The 14544-nt window shown below is 47.6% G+C and overlaps 3 protein-coding genes across 5 annotated transcripts; 2 read left to right on the forward strand and 1 right to left on the reverse strand.

Moving 5' to 3' along the window:
- Window positions 1-544: 544 nt before the first annotated feature.
- rad9a (RAD9 checkpoint clamp component A) lies at window positions 545-10441 on the forward strand. Its single transcript, XM_028968317.1, has 12 exons — window positions 545-753; window positions 962-1032; window positions 1304-1426; window positions 1530-1644; window positions 1720-1819; window positions 2157-2263; window positions 2679-2785; window positions 2873-2937; window positions 3027-3131; window positions 3211-3373; window positions 3470-8383; window positions 9590-10441. Exons 1-11 carry the CDS (start codon window positions 720-722, stop codon window positions 3575-3577), a joined length of 1098 nt encoding a protein of 365 aa, XP_028824150.1. The 5' UTR covers window positions 545-719; the 3' UTR covers window positions 3578-8383; window positions 9590-10441.
- On the reverse strand, window positions 2661-8544 carry tbc1d10c (TBC1 domain family, member 10C). 3 transcript variants are annotated; one of them, XM_028968308.1, is made up of 10 exons: window positions 8114-8544; window positions 7706-7802; window positions 7509-7616; window positions 7316-7422; window positions 7124-7238; window positions 6970-7035; window positions 6699-6888; window positions 6449-6609; window positions 5006-6092; window positions 2661-4939 (listed from the first exon to the last, which is right to left on the reverse strand). In XM_028968308.1, the coding sequence occupies exons 1-10, from the start codon at window positions 8212-8214 to the stop codon at window positions 3768-3770; spliced, it is 3204 nt and encodes a 1067-aa protein (XP_028824141.1). In that variant the 5' UTR covers window positions 8215-8544; the 3' UTR covers window positions 2661-3767. The 3 variants fall into 3 exon arrangements, with proteins under 3 accessions (XP_028824141.1, XP_028824139.1, XP_028824140.1); XM_028968306.1 differs by having other exon boundaries at window positions 2661-6092; window positions 8114-8433; XM_028968307.1 differs by lacking the exon at window positions 6970-7035 and having other exon boundaries at window positions 2661-6092; window positions 8114-8424.
- Window positions 10442-10946: 505 nt separating the features above from the next.
- ran (RAN, member RAS oncogene family) lies at window positions 10947-13080 on the forward strand. Its single transcript, XM_028968318.1, has 7 exons — window positions 10947-10998; window positions 11591-11663; window positions 11752-11836; window positions 11916-12041; window positions 12134-12321; window positions 12421-12591; window positions 12677-13080. The coding sequence occupies exons 2-7, from the start codon at window positions 11631-11633 to the stop codon at window positions 12719-12721; spliced, it is 648 nt and encodes a 215-aa protein (XP_028824151.1). The 5' UTR covers window positions 10947-10998; window positions 11591-11630; the 3' UTR covers window positions 12722-13080.
- Window positions 13081-14544: the final 1464 nt, after the last annotated feature.

Genomic DNA, 14544 nt, shown 5'->3' on the forward strand with positions numbered 1-14544 from the left:
GGAACCCTGAGTTCTGTGAAAGATAATTTGCTGAGACTTTGTCGCAGTAACGACGTGTTCCTGCGAAACCTGCTCGATCCCACTGTACATACACACACTCACTCTGGTCTGCTGGTGCATGGTTATTAAACTTAGTTTATATATATATATATATATATATATATATATATATATATATATATATATATGTGTGTGTGTGTGTGTGTGTGTGTGTGTGTGTGTGTGTGGGGGGGGGGGGGGGGGGGTACATATACACACACATACCTATACATACATACATACATATATACATATACATACACACACACACACACACCACACACACACACACATATATATATATATATATATATGAACTGCGATTAAGCATATTGAAGATGAACTATAGTGTTTTCACTTGTCTAACGTTCAATATCACAACATAAAACGTGTTAAACGTCGGAATTTATACCATTTTGCAGTCGCCTTTTTATTACGTCACATCCAATAGGCGACAGGCAGAAACCCGCGCAGACCTCTGATAGGCTGTAGAGGAAAAGGCGCGACACGGCTTCCCGGAAGTAAACAGTGCGTGGTGTGTCAGGTCGCCGCACTATTTTTATTATTATTTCACGGAATGAGGCGCTTTTTGTTTCACGCTGGGGAAATATGTGAGTTTTGGCCCCAGTTGTTTTGTCTGTAAGCGCTTTGGGAATATTTTGGGGGAAGTTTAATTCATCATGGATTGTGTGGCGACGGGGGGAAACGTGAAAGGTAAACTGAGCTGCTTTTAAACTTTTAAAGTCAAATACAGTGAAAACCCAGCTGAGTCGGCATACGTCAGTATCTTACACATCATTTTTAATTCTACTGTCATTTATGTTCTGTCTCTGTGTGTCCCTCTGTGTGTCTCTGTCGGGGTCTGTCTCTGTGTTTCCCTCTCCCGGTATGTCTCTGTGTGTCCTACATGTCTCTGTTTCAGTGTTGGCCAAGGCCGTTCACTCGCTGTCTCGGATTGGAGAGGATTTGTACCTGGAGCCGCTAGATGATGGAGTTGAGTAGACAACTTTATGCCTGGACGTTGTGTCCTGGACTCCTTGCTGGTCCCTCACTGGTCACATGAATAAATAATGCTTTTTTAAATATAATTCTCAATTCCAGCAGTCCACCAAATACTGTGTCGTAAAAGTGCAAAAAGTAATGCTAATTCATAGATTTGTCCCTGAAACCATCGTCCTACTTGGCCCCCACTCGTCATAGATCCAGCCAGACCTTCATGGAACCGAGTGTCCACGTTTCTAGTAACACCTGCCTTTTCCCACAGCTGACGTTGCGCACGGTGAACTCGTCTCGCTCGGCGTTCGCCTGCTTTCTTCTCTCCCCGCTCTTCTTCCAAAAATTCCACGTCTCCCACGGACGCGGCTTCCGCTGTAAAATGCCCATTAAGGTGAGCACAGCGGGACCCGCCTCGCTATAGCTGAGTTTTTAGACTTTTTCTGCTAAGATGATGTCTGTGAATTCAGCATAATTAGTGAAATAAATCTTGTCAGAGTGTTCAGGCAGTGTTCAGGTCCCTCTCTTCTCTGGAGAGGACGGTGGAAAAGTGTCACATTGAACTGAACTCTGAGAAAAGCCGGCTGACGTTCACACTGCACTGCAAACACGGTAACAACCTGCATTCTTTTAAATGGAAACTGAATCGTCTGCAGCAGGCAACAGGCATTTATGTCTGTCTTGCAGGCTTGTTGAAGACACACAACTTGTCCTTCCAGGACTGTGAGAGTCTCCAGGCTGTGTTTGATAAAGAACGCTGTGCCAACGTTCTCCAAGCCCAACCCAGGTCTCCTGACTTTACACCCTGTCCACCCATACACCCACAATCCATCCACTAACCTATCTACCCGTCCACTCTTCCACCCAGCCATCCACCCCTTCCTTCCACTCACCCACCCACCCATTTATCCACCCACCCGTATATCCACAGGTCCACCCACCTGTCCCCCCACCCATCCACCCAGCAATACCCAAAGACATCCCAACCTCCCCATACTTTCTTTCCAATTAGTAGGACGTTTTGAAGCCTGTTCGGTCTGTGTGAAGGGTCAGAGCCTGCACTGGCCACATGGCCTCAGAGGCCTACAAATCCACCCAGAACTCTCTCTCTCTATCTGTTTCAGGTTATTGGTGGACACAGTGCTCCATTTCCCTCCATCTCTGGAGGAGGTGAAAGCGTCGGTGACTGCGGACCGTCTTTTGTTAAAGAATCATGTGGAAAATGATGCTGGTATATGTTGCACAATCTGTTTTTATGTACCTCTATGAAAAAATAGAACCAACAGATACAGGTTATATTAAAACGTAAACAAGGGAGTCAGGACATGCAACCTAACTTCTCAATGGCTCACTAATTTCTGGCCAACATGACTGTACCAACATAATTGGTACAGTCAATTATGTTATAATTTTTCATGGTCATAGTTTTTATTCCTCCACGCCTCAGACTTTGCTTTTGTAATTGCCAGAAGATAGCCTCAGTTTTCCCAGCCTCTGCTTCCATTTTTGTGCTAATAAAAATGATAGACATTAAATGGTGCATCTATAAAACGCATTACATGCAGCGATGTGTCCTGGCCCAGCGTCCTTCCTCTATCTATTTACTAAATATATTTTTCTTTTATGCATTTTTTTTTTTTTTTTAGACCAGGCTAAAGCAATGAGGACGGAGTTGTGTCTAAGTTCAGAAGAGTTTCTTCATTTTTCAGTCTCTGCACCGACCAGCATCACGTTTTGTCTGAAGGAGTTGAGGGTGAGTGACGCTCCAGGCATGTGAACATTTTTACCTCTTTTTAACATGGCTAATTATTTATTATTATTCTTTTTGACAAATCTTTAGGGAGTGCTTGTGTTCGCGGAATCTACTGATCTCCCAGTCTCTATGCACTTTGATGAACCCGGAAGGTTATGAAGATTCTTCATTTTCTTCTTCTTATTATATAAATGTTGTTTCTAGCGTTAATTCTAGATGGTGTTTGTGTGTGGGGTTGCAGTCCAGTGGTACTGAGCGTGACTGACAGCGTCCTGGAGGCCAACTTTGTTTTGGCCACGTTATCAGAAGACTCCCATTGTAACCATGACAACGGCCATAAGAAACGGTACGCCGTCTGGTCTAACAAAGGAATAATAATCATGTGACCCTTCAGTCACTTCATCTTTTCTCCACCGCACCTCAAGCCCCCGAACTCCGCCTCCTGCTGACGACTTCATGTGTGATGACATGGACTCGTATCTCATCGCTATGGAAACCAGCGAAATGGCGGGACCTTCCAGCCGGACAGAGCCCCGATCAAGTTCAGAGAGAGAACAGGAGGAAGAGCAGCGGCCACACAGTAAAAAAGTCAGTGGGAAATATTAAAGCTTTTATTCAATATTGTATCTCAATATTCCAATCCAATCACAATTTTTCTGTCTCTCCCCACATTCTCTGTCTCAGTTTTGCTCCTTCTTCTTTGGGTCAGTTCTGCCCACATCTTCTCAGACAGCCAATCAGACGCTGCAAAACCAGGACGTTCTGGCCAGCGACAGCGAAGACGAACAATGAAAACGGACACGGTCATCCCCAAATCAGGCCGAGCGGCGGCGAGAACTGGATACCAGTTCCCCCAGTCACCTCCATTTCTGTTAAAGCAGTGTGGTCATCTATATCATTGTCTTGTAAAAGAATATATTTTTATTTCTATTTTTGTTTTATATTGTCTTTCTTTTATAAATATGTCACAAGCGGTCAATCATCAAAAGTAATTCTCTGAAAAGGGGGCAGAGTTTCTCCTTGTGACCCATGTTTGGGAGTTGTGGGCGGGGTTATCTGTGGCCCTGCCTTGACTCCCCTGTACCTGAAAACTCCTCCCCCTTGTCTGTGGCTTCCTGCGCTCCTTCTCTCCTCCTCCTCCTTGCAGCTCTTTCTCTTGTTTCCTGCGCTGCTTCTCCTCCTCCTTCTGTCTCCTCTCCTGCTCTCGCCGCCGCCGCCGCCTCTCCCTCGACGTCACTTTCTCTTGGACCTTTTCCTCGCTGAAGTCCTGGATGAGGATTTTCGGAACTGGCTGAGTTTTATGTCCACGCCCACTTTTGGCCCCTCCCCTCAGTATGCTGAACAGACCCAGACGTTTGGGGCTGCCGATCTGTGGTGTCGGGTTTAGGGTGTGAGGTTTAAAGTGTGTTGGGCTTGGCGTGTTACTTGGTGATGGTGCAAGAACCTCTGAATGTGGTTCTTCTGTCTGTGTTTGTGGTTCTGAATCAGGCTGCTCTTCAGAAACTGTTTGAATGGCACCAGTTTGGTTTGTTTGTGTTTCAGCCTGAGTGGACATTCTAGATGTCTTCTGCTGTCTTTCATCTGTTATTCTCATGTCCTCCTGGTCCATCCTTATCTGTGCATCTCTTTTTTCATCCGTTTGGGTCAAGTCTCTTTTCTGTTCTTCACACGTCAGTTCTTCACCCTGGTTCCCTGGTTCCTGTGTCTGTTTCTCCACTTCCTGTTGAGTCTTTAGCATCTCTCCACCCTGCTGACTTTGATTTGTTTCTTCTTGTTGATCACTGTGTTGTAACCCATGTAATTCGTCTGTATCTTCATATAGTTGCTCCTCTGTTTCCTGTTTGCTGTTTTGCGTATCATCAGCTTCCCTGTAATCTGTTTGTATGTGAATCCGCTCTTCCTGCTGATTCTTCTCTGCATCCTGCTGATCATTCTGTTCCTGATTGATTACTTCCTGGTGGTCTTTTTGTGTCAACTTGCTTACTTCTTTTTGGTCTTTTTGAGTCTGATTGATTGCTTCCTGTTGGTGTTTATATGCCTGATGTTTTACGTCCTGTTGGCCCTTCTGTGTCATTTTTATTACTTCATGTTGGTCTTTCTTCATCTGACTGCTTTCTTGTTCATTCTGCATCTGATTGGTTGCTTCCTGCTGATCTTTCTGTTTCTGATTGATTACTTCCTGCTGATCTTTCTGTTTCTGATTGATTACTTCCTGCTGATCTTTCTGTTTCTGATTGATTACTTCCTGGTGGTCTTTCTGTGTCAAATCGCTTACTTCCTGTTGGTCCTTTTGTATCTGGTTGATTGCTTCCTGAGTATCATTCTGTCTCTCATTAATACCTTCCTGTTGGTCTTTTTGCATCTCATGAATTACTTCCTGTTGGTCCATTTGCATCTCATTTATTACTTCCTGTTGGTCTTTCTTCATCTGACTGCTTATGGCTTGTTCATTCTGCATCTGATCGCTTACTTCCTGCTGATTGATTACTTCCTCTTGGTGTTTATACATGTGATCTCCTACTTCCTGCTGGTCCTTTTTTATCTGGTTAATTGCTTCCTGTTGATCATTATGTCTCTCATTAATTTCTTCCTGTTGGCCTTTCTGCGTTTCATTGATTACTTCCTGTTGGTCTATTTGTGTCTGGTATATTACTTCCTGTTGATCATTCTGCATCTGATTGAACACATCCTGCTTAGTTACTTCCTGTTGACCCTTGTTTTTGTGCTCTTCATCTTTTTGTTGACCTATGAGTGTCTCTTCCTCAGTTTCATGCTTCCCCTCTGCTTGATCACTCTTTTGTCTCTGTAGTGGTCCCGGCTGAGACGTCCTCAGTGCGTCTGCCTTTGATTGGCTGCGTTCTTTAGTCGACTCCTCCTCCATAACAATGTGGATTTGCGGAACGGAGGCGACGGAGGTTTTCTGAACCACATCAATACCTCTACTGATTGTGCTGTTTCTGTCCTCCTTTCCTTGCTGGTTTAGTCTCCGTCCCTCCTTCTCATCTCCAGTGCTTCCTTCATGCTCCTCCATCACAGACCTGCTTCCTCGCTTCTTCCACTTCTTCCTCAGCAGTGATGGGGAGAGAGAGGATGGAGACCGGAGGAGAGGTAGAGACAGGTGTCCCCTCTCTTTCTCCTCACGCTCCTTCTTCTCCTCTTGAACCTTTATCCTTTCCCATACCGTCAGGTATCCATGGCAACGTTCCTGTGGGTTGAAGGTCGAGTTGGGCCTTTCTTTTCTCCATTTTTCCAGTTCTCGTGTCGTCCGCCTCTGCAGGTCTTTTTCAGAGAGGGGAATCGCACACACCTCGAGAAGAAGTGATTGAGACGAGAGTCAGAACATAAATACCAGCCACAAGGAGGAGACAGAACAAATACGAAACCATAAACTTCTCCTCCATTATTCTCCTGACTGTCCTTTTGGTTTTTAAATGTAAGGTTCAGGATGTGATCAACGTCTTTCTGGACAAGAGCATCTGCTAAACCACCAGGGTGGTCATAACCTAGCAGTTAACACACCCAGAAGACCCAGGTTCAAACCCCACTTACTACCATCGTGTCCCTGAGCAAGACACTTAACCCTGAGTGTCTCCAGGGGGGGACTGTCCCTGTAACTACTGACTGTAAGGCGCTCTGGATGAGGGCATAAACGGAAATCTTTACCTCCTGGATGAAGGCGTCCGCCTCCTCATGCTGGACACTTTCCTTCACCCCCCTCAGACGTTCCAGGGTCTCCACCTGTCCCTCGCACTCGTGTCTCTGTCCCCCTCGGCCAAGAACCCTGCGCACCAGCACCACGGCCACCTGAAAGAGCACCCGCACGCCTGGCGGAGGAAGTGGAGCGGGGTGAGTGAGGGAGTGGTGGGGACGGCCGTCCTCTTGAGAGATTCTCTATAAGACGCTTCACTCTGACCGTAGCAGAAGAAAAGGTCCCACACCCGTAGCAGGGTGTTGAAGGGCAGGTGTCGCGTGTACAGGCACATCAGCCAATCGGTGGCAAACATGAGAGGCTCCACCCCCTGTTTTCGCAGGTGCCTGTGTGCGGCGGGACACGTCCTTTTCAGGACCCAGGACAGCATGGCGGCGTCGAACAGCACACCCTCCTACCGAGAAGCAGAGACAAGCAGAGTTCCTGCAGCCCGCTGAATAAAGAGGAGAAATAAACAGTGAATCTGCTCCCTCACCAGCAGGGGGCTGTAGTACCCGGGGAGGTAAAACTCGCTAATCTGCACCAGGCACCAGAAGGCCTCCTGAGGAAAAGGCGGTAAAAAGCGGACGTGGAGAACCTGGTGTAATATTTTCAGCGTCTCGTTCTCCACGGAGAACTTCATCTCGTACCTCAGTGGGCATGTTCATCAGCAGGACGCCGGCCACGGGACCCTGGGCCTGGCAGTAGCCCTCGTCGGGCCGGAACAGGGTGTAGGCCTTCAGGACGCGGAACAGCCCGCGCTGCCTGAAAAAGAGGTTCCACCGTCAGGCCGAGTCTGGCCGAGAGAAGCGGAGCGGCGCGGAGCGGGAGGGGGGCGTCACCCGGGTCCGTCTCTGGAGAGGAACATCTCGTGGAACGGGAACTGCCTGTCGGTGTCCCTCTCGATCGCGTCCACCCAGGACTGCAGCGCCGGAGACTCGTCCAGGGCCTGGAGGTGCGAGGGGAGAAGCGGGCGCTGAAGACGGCGTGCGGAACCACGCGCCGGGTTCCGCGCCACCACCACCACCACCTCACCTGAAAGTGCGCCGGACTCTGCTGCATCCTGCACAGGGCGCCGCAGAGCAGCGGCCAGCACTTCGCCCTGAGGGATGCTGGGATGCCCTTCTGGCACTGAACTTTGACCTGTGGTGGGTCACAAGGATGAAGAATCCTCACGATCGGTGTTCTATAGCAGGGTTCTTTAACGTAGAACGTCACCCACACACACACACCTTGCTGCTCCTCCTGTGAGACACGTCCTCCCACTGACTGATGATGCTCAGCCACTTGTTCTCTCTGTGCCTCACCTCCACCGGGGACGGCCCTTCACTGAAAGCCAACAACAGGAGGGTTCTGCGCAGTTCTGCTGGGTTCTAATGTCACTTGTGTCGGATAAAAACGGCATCAAGAACTTTCATCACAGGAAACCTGCAGCCAAACCCCCGACAACAGGAAACCGCACACCGACAGAGCAGAGGTCTCCATGGCAACGGGCAGGATGTTGGGCGCCGTTCAAAGTGACAGTTGGACTCAAGCAAACAGTAAAAAGGCGTTGAACAGGTGGTTCTAAAGAGTTACAGAACGAGTGGGACCGTGACCTTGAGTACAGGGGTCAAGGTCGGGGACAGGGACACACCTACCGGTCACTGTGTCCGTTGCGCAGTATGAATCCAAAGCGATCCGTCTCGGCCGGAGGCTCAGCATCAGAACCGTCTCCGCTGCGCTCAGGCTGATCCGCCATCTTCGACGTGACGAACACCAACAAGCCCAGAACGCGCCGCACTGGGGCCCGTTCTGGAGGAGAGAAATGGGAGAAATACCTCGCTGTTCCGCTGTAGAGCTGCTGAGCGGAACGCTGAGACGATCGAGGCGCCGGACTTCCGCGTGGAAACCAGACTAGAGGGGAGGGTGTGTGTATCGCCAATACGACGCTGCTGGAGAACACAGGGGAGCTGTGTGTGTGTGTGTGTGTGTGTGTGTGGACGGTACCCTGATCCTTATCTGCAAGGCCCTCGCTGATCAAGAGTTGAATGTTTTAATCTGAAAATGGAAATGCTTCAAATTTTGATCACTTTTATTCCATCAGATCCTCTGTAAATATGCACAGTTCTTAAAAACGTACAGAATGAACCCTTTTCCAGTTGATGTTGGAATGTGTGAATGTCCTTGTGACAAACGTGACGCAAAATGAGCCTGAGGATTTATTTTTATTTATTTTAACAAGATTCTTTTTAGAACAGCAGAACCCTGTTATTACACCAATGTGCACTTCTGCATCCACAATAAAAAACGAATTACTAACTATTACTCTGATTATTACTATAGTCACACATATATATACGTCAGCACTTATCAGACGTAAGTAGTGACAGGGACAGTCCCCTCCGGAGACACGCAGGTGTGTCCCTCGCTCAGGGACACAATGGTAGTAAGTGAGGTTTGAATATTAAATGTATGTTTTGTCATGTGAGCTGTTAGATGAGTGTTGGTCATTTGGAAATTTCTAATGAACTGAAGTGAAGAACCAGTTTAGTTCATTGGCATCTATCTTTTATCCAGTAATTTGTATGAAATTAATAATATAAAAAGGTATATTTATCTCATAAGCTTCTCGTTAGTATAGTGGTGAGTATCCCCGCCTGTCACGCGGGAGACCGGGGTTCGATCCCCCGACGGCGAGGCAATGCCTTTGTTTTTTTGGGGCAGCGGTGGCCTAGCGGTTAAGGAATCAGCCCCGTAATCAGAAGGTTGCCGGTTCGAATCCCGAGCCGCCAAGGTGCCACTGAGGTGCCACTGAGCAAAGCACCGTCCCCACACACTGCTCCCCGGGCGCCTGTCATGGCCGCCCACTGCTCACTCAGGGTGATGGGTTAAATGCAGAGGACAAATTTCACTGTGTGCACCGTGTGCTGTGCTGCTGTGTATCACATGTGACACTGTGTATCACATGTTCACTTAATACTGGAGCGATTCATATCTTCTTATTTTTAGTATTATTATAATAATTGTGAAAATGTAGCATCAGCAGTGGCTGCCAGATGGGATTGTAATGATTGTGTGTGTGTGTGTGTGTGTGTGTGTGTGTGTGTGTGTGTGTGTGTGTGTGTAAAAAACAGCGGATTGGGAACAGATTAGGCAGCTGAGAGGACGAGGGAAGGCAGGAAATCTTTTTACTACAACGTCCATCGTTCTGCGTCTTTTCTCTCCAAAGTCAGGTCAGTGTGTGTTCATGTACATTAATTTACAAAAGTATGTGTGTATGTAGTATGAAGGTTTTTTTTATGTGTGTGTGTGTATATATATATATATATATATATATATCACATTACACTTAATGTGACATTTTATTCGATGGCGTGTCTGGTCCGTCACGACGCTGCTCCACGACTGCTGCAAAGTTTCACCAGATTCTAGTAGGAAGAGAATCGTAAAGAAGGCCGACCTGCTCCAGCCACGGCACATCAAGGACTATCTTCCCCAAGACTTCCACCCGTACCAGATCCACAGAGGACAGTAACTCGAGGCGGCCTCTATTTCCTCGTTCTTTAAAATAATTTACTATTGTCAGAGATGTACTTGTGTGTGGGGTAGTTATTCTGCACCCTCTTATTAGATCACCTTGCTTAGATCTCTGTAATACATCTGAACAGAGATCTATAAAGAGATGAATAGGAATATTAGTGATCTTTTCAGCCCCTGTTCCCTCTGCAGTTACCTTTTGGAATAACTGTATTAAAGGACTGAAGTGGAAATGTAGTTGGAGTTTTCCCAACAAATTTATTTTAAGAAATAATGTCAATGAAATTTCTTTTAAAATGGTACATAGCTACTACCATAACAAAGTACACATAACTCGCTTTAAACCTCGTTTGGGGACGATCCCCTGAAAACTTGTGGAAATGTGATTATGTTAATAACTTCTGATCTGACCCACGTCAATATATTAAAAATTTCACTGTGTCTGTAAATGTCTTGTTTGAGGTTTTTTTATATAAAGAATGACTTGTCTTTTCTGCTTAGCTTATTTATAGTTTCTTTTTAATCCATAGATGTAAATATACCTCAGGGTGGTAGTAACCTAGCGGGTAACACACTCGTCTATAAACCAGAAGACCCAGGTTCAAACCCCACTTACTACCATCGTGTCCCTGAGCAAGACACTTAACCCTGAGTGTCTCCAGGGGGGGACTGTCCCCGTAACTACTGACTGTAAGTCGCTCTAGATAAGGGCGTCTGGTAAATGCAGTAAATGTAAATCTTTAAATTTCTTTCTGGCTGGTTTTATGTCTTACCAGTTCGTCCGACCAAAATACTAAAAAAACAGACACATTTTGTGTCAGACTGTTCTTTAAGTTTACGTTTTATATCTATTCGATTCTTGATATAACTGAACGACGTTGAGCGTTGTTCTTTATTTGTTTGTACGAGTATTGAAATCGCCGCGTCACGTGACGGGGCCGGAAGTACATGTGCGGGTCGCGCCGACTTCCGCGCGCTCGCGGCCATTTCCTCTTCCCTCGCGCCGGTGAGTAGCTGCGCGTGGCGCGAGCGGCGCGGAAACGTCCCCGTTTCCCGCTCCATCCGCGTCTACGCGCGTTTATTAGCGTTTATTCCCGCGTATTCCTCCCCGCCGCGGCGCTTCCACCCCTCGACGCCGGCTGGCCGCCGCCTTTCTGGCGCTTTAACCCGCTGCGCCCGTTAGCATTAGCCCCCCCCGTTACCTGCCCGCTTTTGTTCTGCAGCGTTTTTGTTTTATCCCCGTTTGTTTGGCGCCTCGATCCTGGTCCGTTTACAGCCGAATTGTCTTAATGTCCGTTCTTTCTGCTGAAACGCGGTTTTTAACGTGGCTGTTTTGCGCGTATTTGCCGGTTAGCCTCCGTGCTAGCGCCGCTAGCCGCGTCTTTCCCCGTCACTTCTGCTGCTCTCCGCGGCCTCGCCTGCATCCGCCATGAAGCCGATCCGGTCCGAACTCCGCGTCCCGGCGTGTGCGAGTTCCTCGGGGTGTAAACGCGGCCGGTTCGAGTTCGGGGTGCGCAGCGTGTAGGCCGCTAGCCGCGATTCGGCCATGTGCTCCGCCCCGGGACTCCCGCTAAACCCGCCGCTTTCTTCACCTCCAGACCGCCTCGTTTGGACCGAGAGATCAACCCGCGGACCGTCATGGCAGAGACCGAACCGCAAGTCCAGTTTAAGGTGAGTCGGTGGTTAATTTAATTTAAATTCCGGTGTTGGTCTCCTGTTTTTGGGGTGCGGGGCTGAAACGTCTCCTCCTGTGTTGCAGCTCGTCCTGGTCGGTGATGGTGGTACCGGTAAGACGACCTTTGTGAAGAGGCACTTGACGGGGGAGTTCGAGAAGAAATACGTTGGTGAGCAGCTTTCTCAGTGCCCCTCGTCGCTGGTGCTGCTTTGTTCCGGTCGGGTTCTCATCCGTCTCTCCTCCCTCAGCCACCCTCGGGGTCGAAGTTCATCCTCTGGTCTTCCACACCAACAGAGGAGCCATAAAGTATAATGTTTGGGACACGGCTGGCCAGGAGAAGTTTGGGGGTCTCAGAGATGGCTATTACATTCAAGGTACAGCATCTCCACACCTTCTCCACCTAAGGAGGGTGAGGCTGCCGCTTGGTGCTCACGTTCAACTTTTATTTTTTATTTTCTCTATGCAGCTCAGTGTGCAATCATAATGTTTGATGTCACCTCTCGGGTGACCTACAAGAACGTGCCCAACTGGCACCGAGACCTGGTGCGTGTTTGTGAGAACATTCCCATAGTGCTTTGCGGCAACAAGGTGGACATCAAAGACAGGAAGGTTAAAGCCAAGAGCATTGTTTTCCATCGCAAGAAGAACCTGCAGGTGAGTGTTGGGTGCGTGGTCCCCATCAGATGTTGAGTGGCCCCCACGTGTCCGTATCTGGGTTTAACGCTTCTGTTCTCTCACCCCCCCCCCAAAAAGTACTACGATATCTCAGCCAAGAGCAATTACAACTTCGAGAAGCCCTTCCTCTGGCTCGCCCGAAAGCTCATCGGTGACCCCAACCTGGAGTTTGTGGAGATGCCAGCTCTAGCCCCGCCCGAGATCGCCATGGACCCCTCACTCGCCGCACAGTACGAGCATGACCTCAAAGTGAGTTCTTACTTCTCTCTCCCGGCCTCGGCTACCTGCCGACGTCCTGAAAGAAGAGTTTTTAATGTCCGCTTTATTTCCTCAGGTGGCGTCAGAAACAGCCCTGCCAGATGAGGATGATGACCTTTAACCTGTGACTCTTGACCCAATCTTTCCCCTCGTCGGCAGACATCATCTGTTCATTGCTGGTGGAGTCTCTGCCCCGCCCCCTCCCCTTTACTGTAAAATCCTTATGCGAATTTATTTTTCAAGTTTTCTTTTTTGTTTTATTTGTGTTTTCAAGCTGAAAGTGAAGTTGTGTGGTTCTCTAATTTTCATCGTAGACGTTGCTAACAGTAACACACCGCGGCGCGGCCCTCTATACCCCCACACGTACAGATAAAGCGGATCTGGAGTAAAGTGTTGGAGGCGGAGGATTGCAGTTGATTGTTACTCTGTAGAAAATCCAGCACTTAGAGGACGAATTTGAATAAAACATTCTGAATATAACTAGGTGCGTTTGGTTTTTATTCCCCTCATGAAACATCTGAGCAGCTTTTGTAGTTATTTAATTTTTTTCATACTTTTCTGTTCTGTTCCAAATGTTCTTCCAATTTCTGTTTTGAAATTGTCAAGTGCAGATATTTGTGGATATTAAGTACTTCTATAAATGCTATTCAGATGAGCTTCTATAGAAGGTGTATAAAGCTCCTGTGGCAAGATTGTTCTTTCTGACCAATGGCGGTGCTTCGCTGAAGCTGCAGTCCTCAAACATCCTGGTTCATCGCTGATAAAATGATTATTTATTTGTTCAATTCATTTGCATGATCAAATTTACATTGTGCTCGGGTTTCCTAATACCTGAATGGAGTCAGCAGGAATAAAGGAAAAATAAACTGAATATCAAGCCTGAGAGCGTCTGAAGAAACGTTCTCACGTTGAGTGTTTGGGGGGTGGTTTACAGATGGAGTTTGTTCTTCAGCCAGTTAAAATGATTTTCTGTTTGACTGGATCCACTCCAACCTAAATGCAGAGGAAAAATGGCACTGTGCTGCTGTGTATCACAATGACAATCACTTCACTTTCAAAGCTTCTAAAAATCAGTATTAGTTGGAATGACCACAATTTCCTGTCACAGCTTTCCTATGTTTTGGTCTGGTCCATTTTTTCACACCAAAAAAAAACAAAAATTTAAATCTGAAGACTGACATTGTGAAACACTTCAGCACAGCATACAGTGAAACGTGTCCTCTGTATTTAACCATCACCCTCGGTGAGCAGTGTGTGGGGACGGGACCTTCATCAGTGGCATTTACATTTAAATTTTACCAGACACTCTTATCCAGAGCGTCTTACAGTCAGTATTTACAGGGACAGTCCCCCCCCTGGAGACACTCAGGGACACAATACTAGTAAGTGGGGTTCAAACCTGGGACTCGTGGTTCAGTGGCGAGAGTTACACCCACCAGGCTACCCAGTAGTACCTTGGCGGTTCAGGATTCAAATGTGTGGCATGTCCTGCTGGAAAAGTGTCCCCCTGCATTGTTCTTGCTGTGGACATCACCAAGAGCATTGGTGGCCTTGCAGGTAAGGAAGTGGACCTGTAATCGGAAGGTTCTGGGTTTGAATCCCGAACCATCAAGGTGCCACTGAGGTTCCCTTGATGAAGGTACCGTCCCCACACACTGCTCACCAAGGTACTTAAATACAGAGGACACGTTTCACCGTGTCACTGTGTGCTGTGCTGCATTGTTTCACAATGACAATCACTTCACTTTCTTATTTCTTTCTTCTTCTGGTAGTAGCCTAGTGGGTAACACACTCGCCTATGAACCAGAAGACCCGGGTTCAAATCCCGCTTACTACCATTGTGTCCCTGAGCAAGACACTTAACCCTAAGTTGCTCCAGGGAGACTGTCCCTGTAACTACTGATTGTAAGTCGCTCTGGATAAGGGCGTCTGATAAATGCTGTA

The sequence above is a fragment of the Denticeps clupeoides genome, unplaced genomic scaffold (assembly GCF_900700375.1).
Source record: "Denticeps clupeoides unplaced genomic scaffold, fDenClu1.1, whole genome shotgun sequence".
Lineage (NCBI taxonomy): Eukaryota > Metazoa > Chordata > Actinopteri > Clupeiformes > Denticipitidae > Denticeps > Denticeps clupeoides.

Coding starts and splice junctions, on each gene's coding strand:
- ran (XM_028968318.1), top strand. CDS start 11,631: ATGGCAGAGACCGAACCGCAAGTCCAGTTTAAG. Junction 12,042..12,133: donor AGATGGCTATTACATTCAAG/GTACAGCATCTC, acceptor TTCTCTATGCAG/CTCAGTGTGCAATCATAATG. Junction 12,592..12,676: donor AGTACGAGCATGACCTCAAA/GTGAGTTCTTAC, acceptor TTATTTCCTCAG/GTGGCGTCAGAAACAGCCCT.
- tbc1d10c (XM_028968306.1), bottom strand. CDS start 8,214: ATGGCGGATCAGCCTGAGCGCAGCGGAGACGGTTCTGATGCTGAGCCT. Junction 7,803..8,113: donor CGCAACGGACACAGTGACCG/GTAGGTGTGTCC, acceptor GTTGGCTTTCAG/TGAAGGGCCGTCCCCGGTGG. Junction 7,036..7,123: donor TGATGAACATGCCCACTGAG/GTACGAGATGAA, acceptor CCTTTTCCTCAG/GAGGCCTTCTGGTGCCTGGT.
- rad9a (XM_028968317.1), top strand. CDS start 720: ATGGATTGTGTGGCGACGGGGGGAAACGTGAAAG. Junction 1,033..1,303: donor TGGAGCCGCTAGATGATGGA/GTTGAGTAGACA, acceptor CTTTTCCCACAG/CTGACGTTGCGCACGGTGAA. Junction 3,132..3,210: donor GACAACGGCCATAAGAAACG/GTACGCCGTCTG, acceptor CCGCACCTCAAG/CCCCCGAACTCCGCCTCCTG.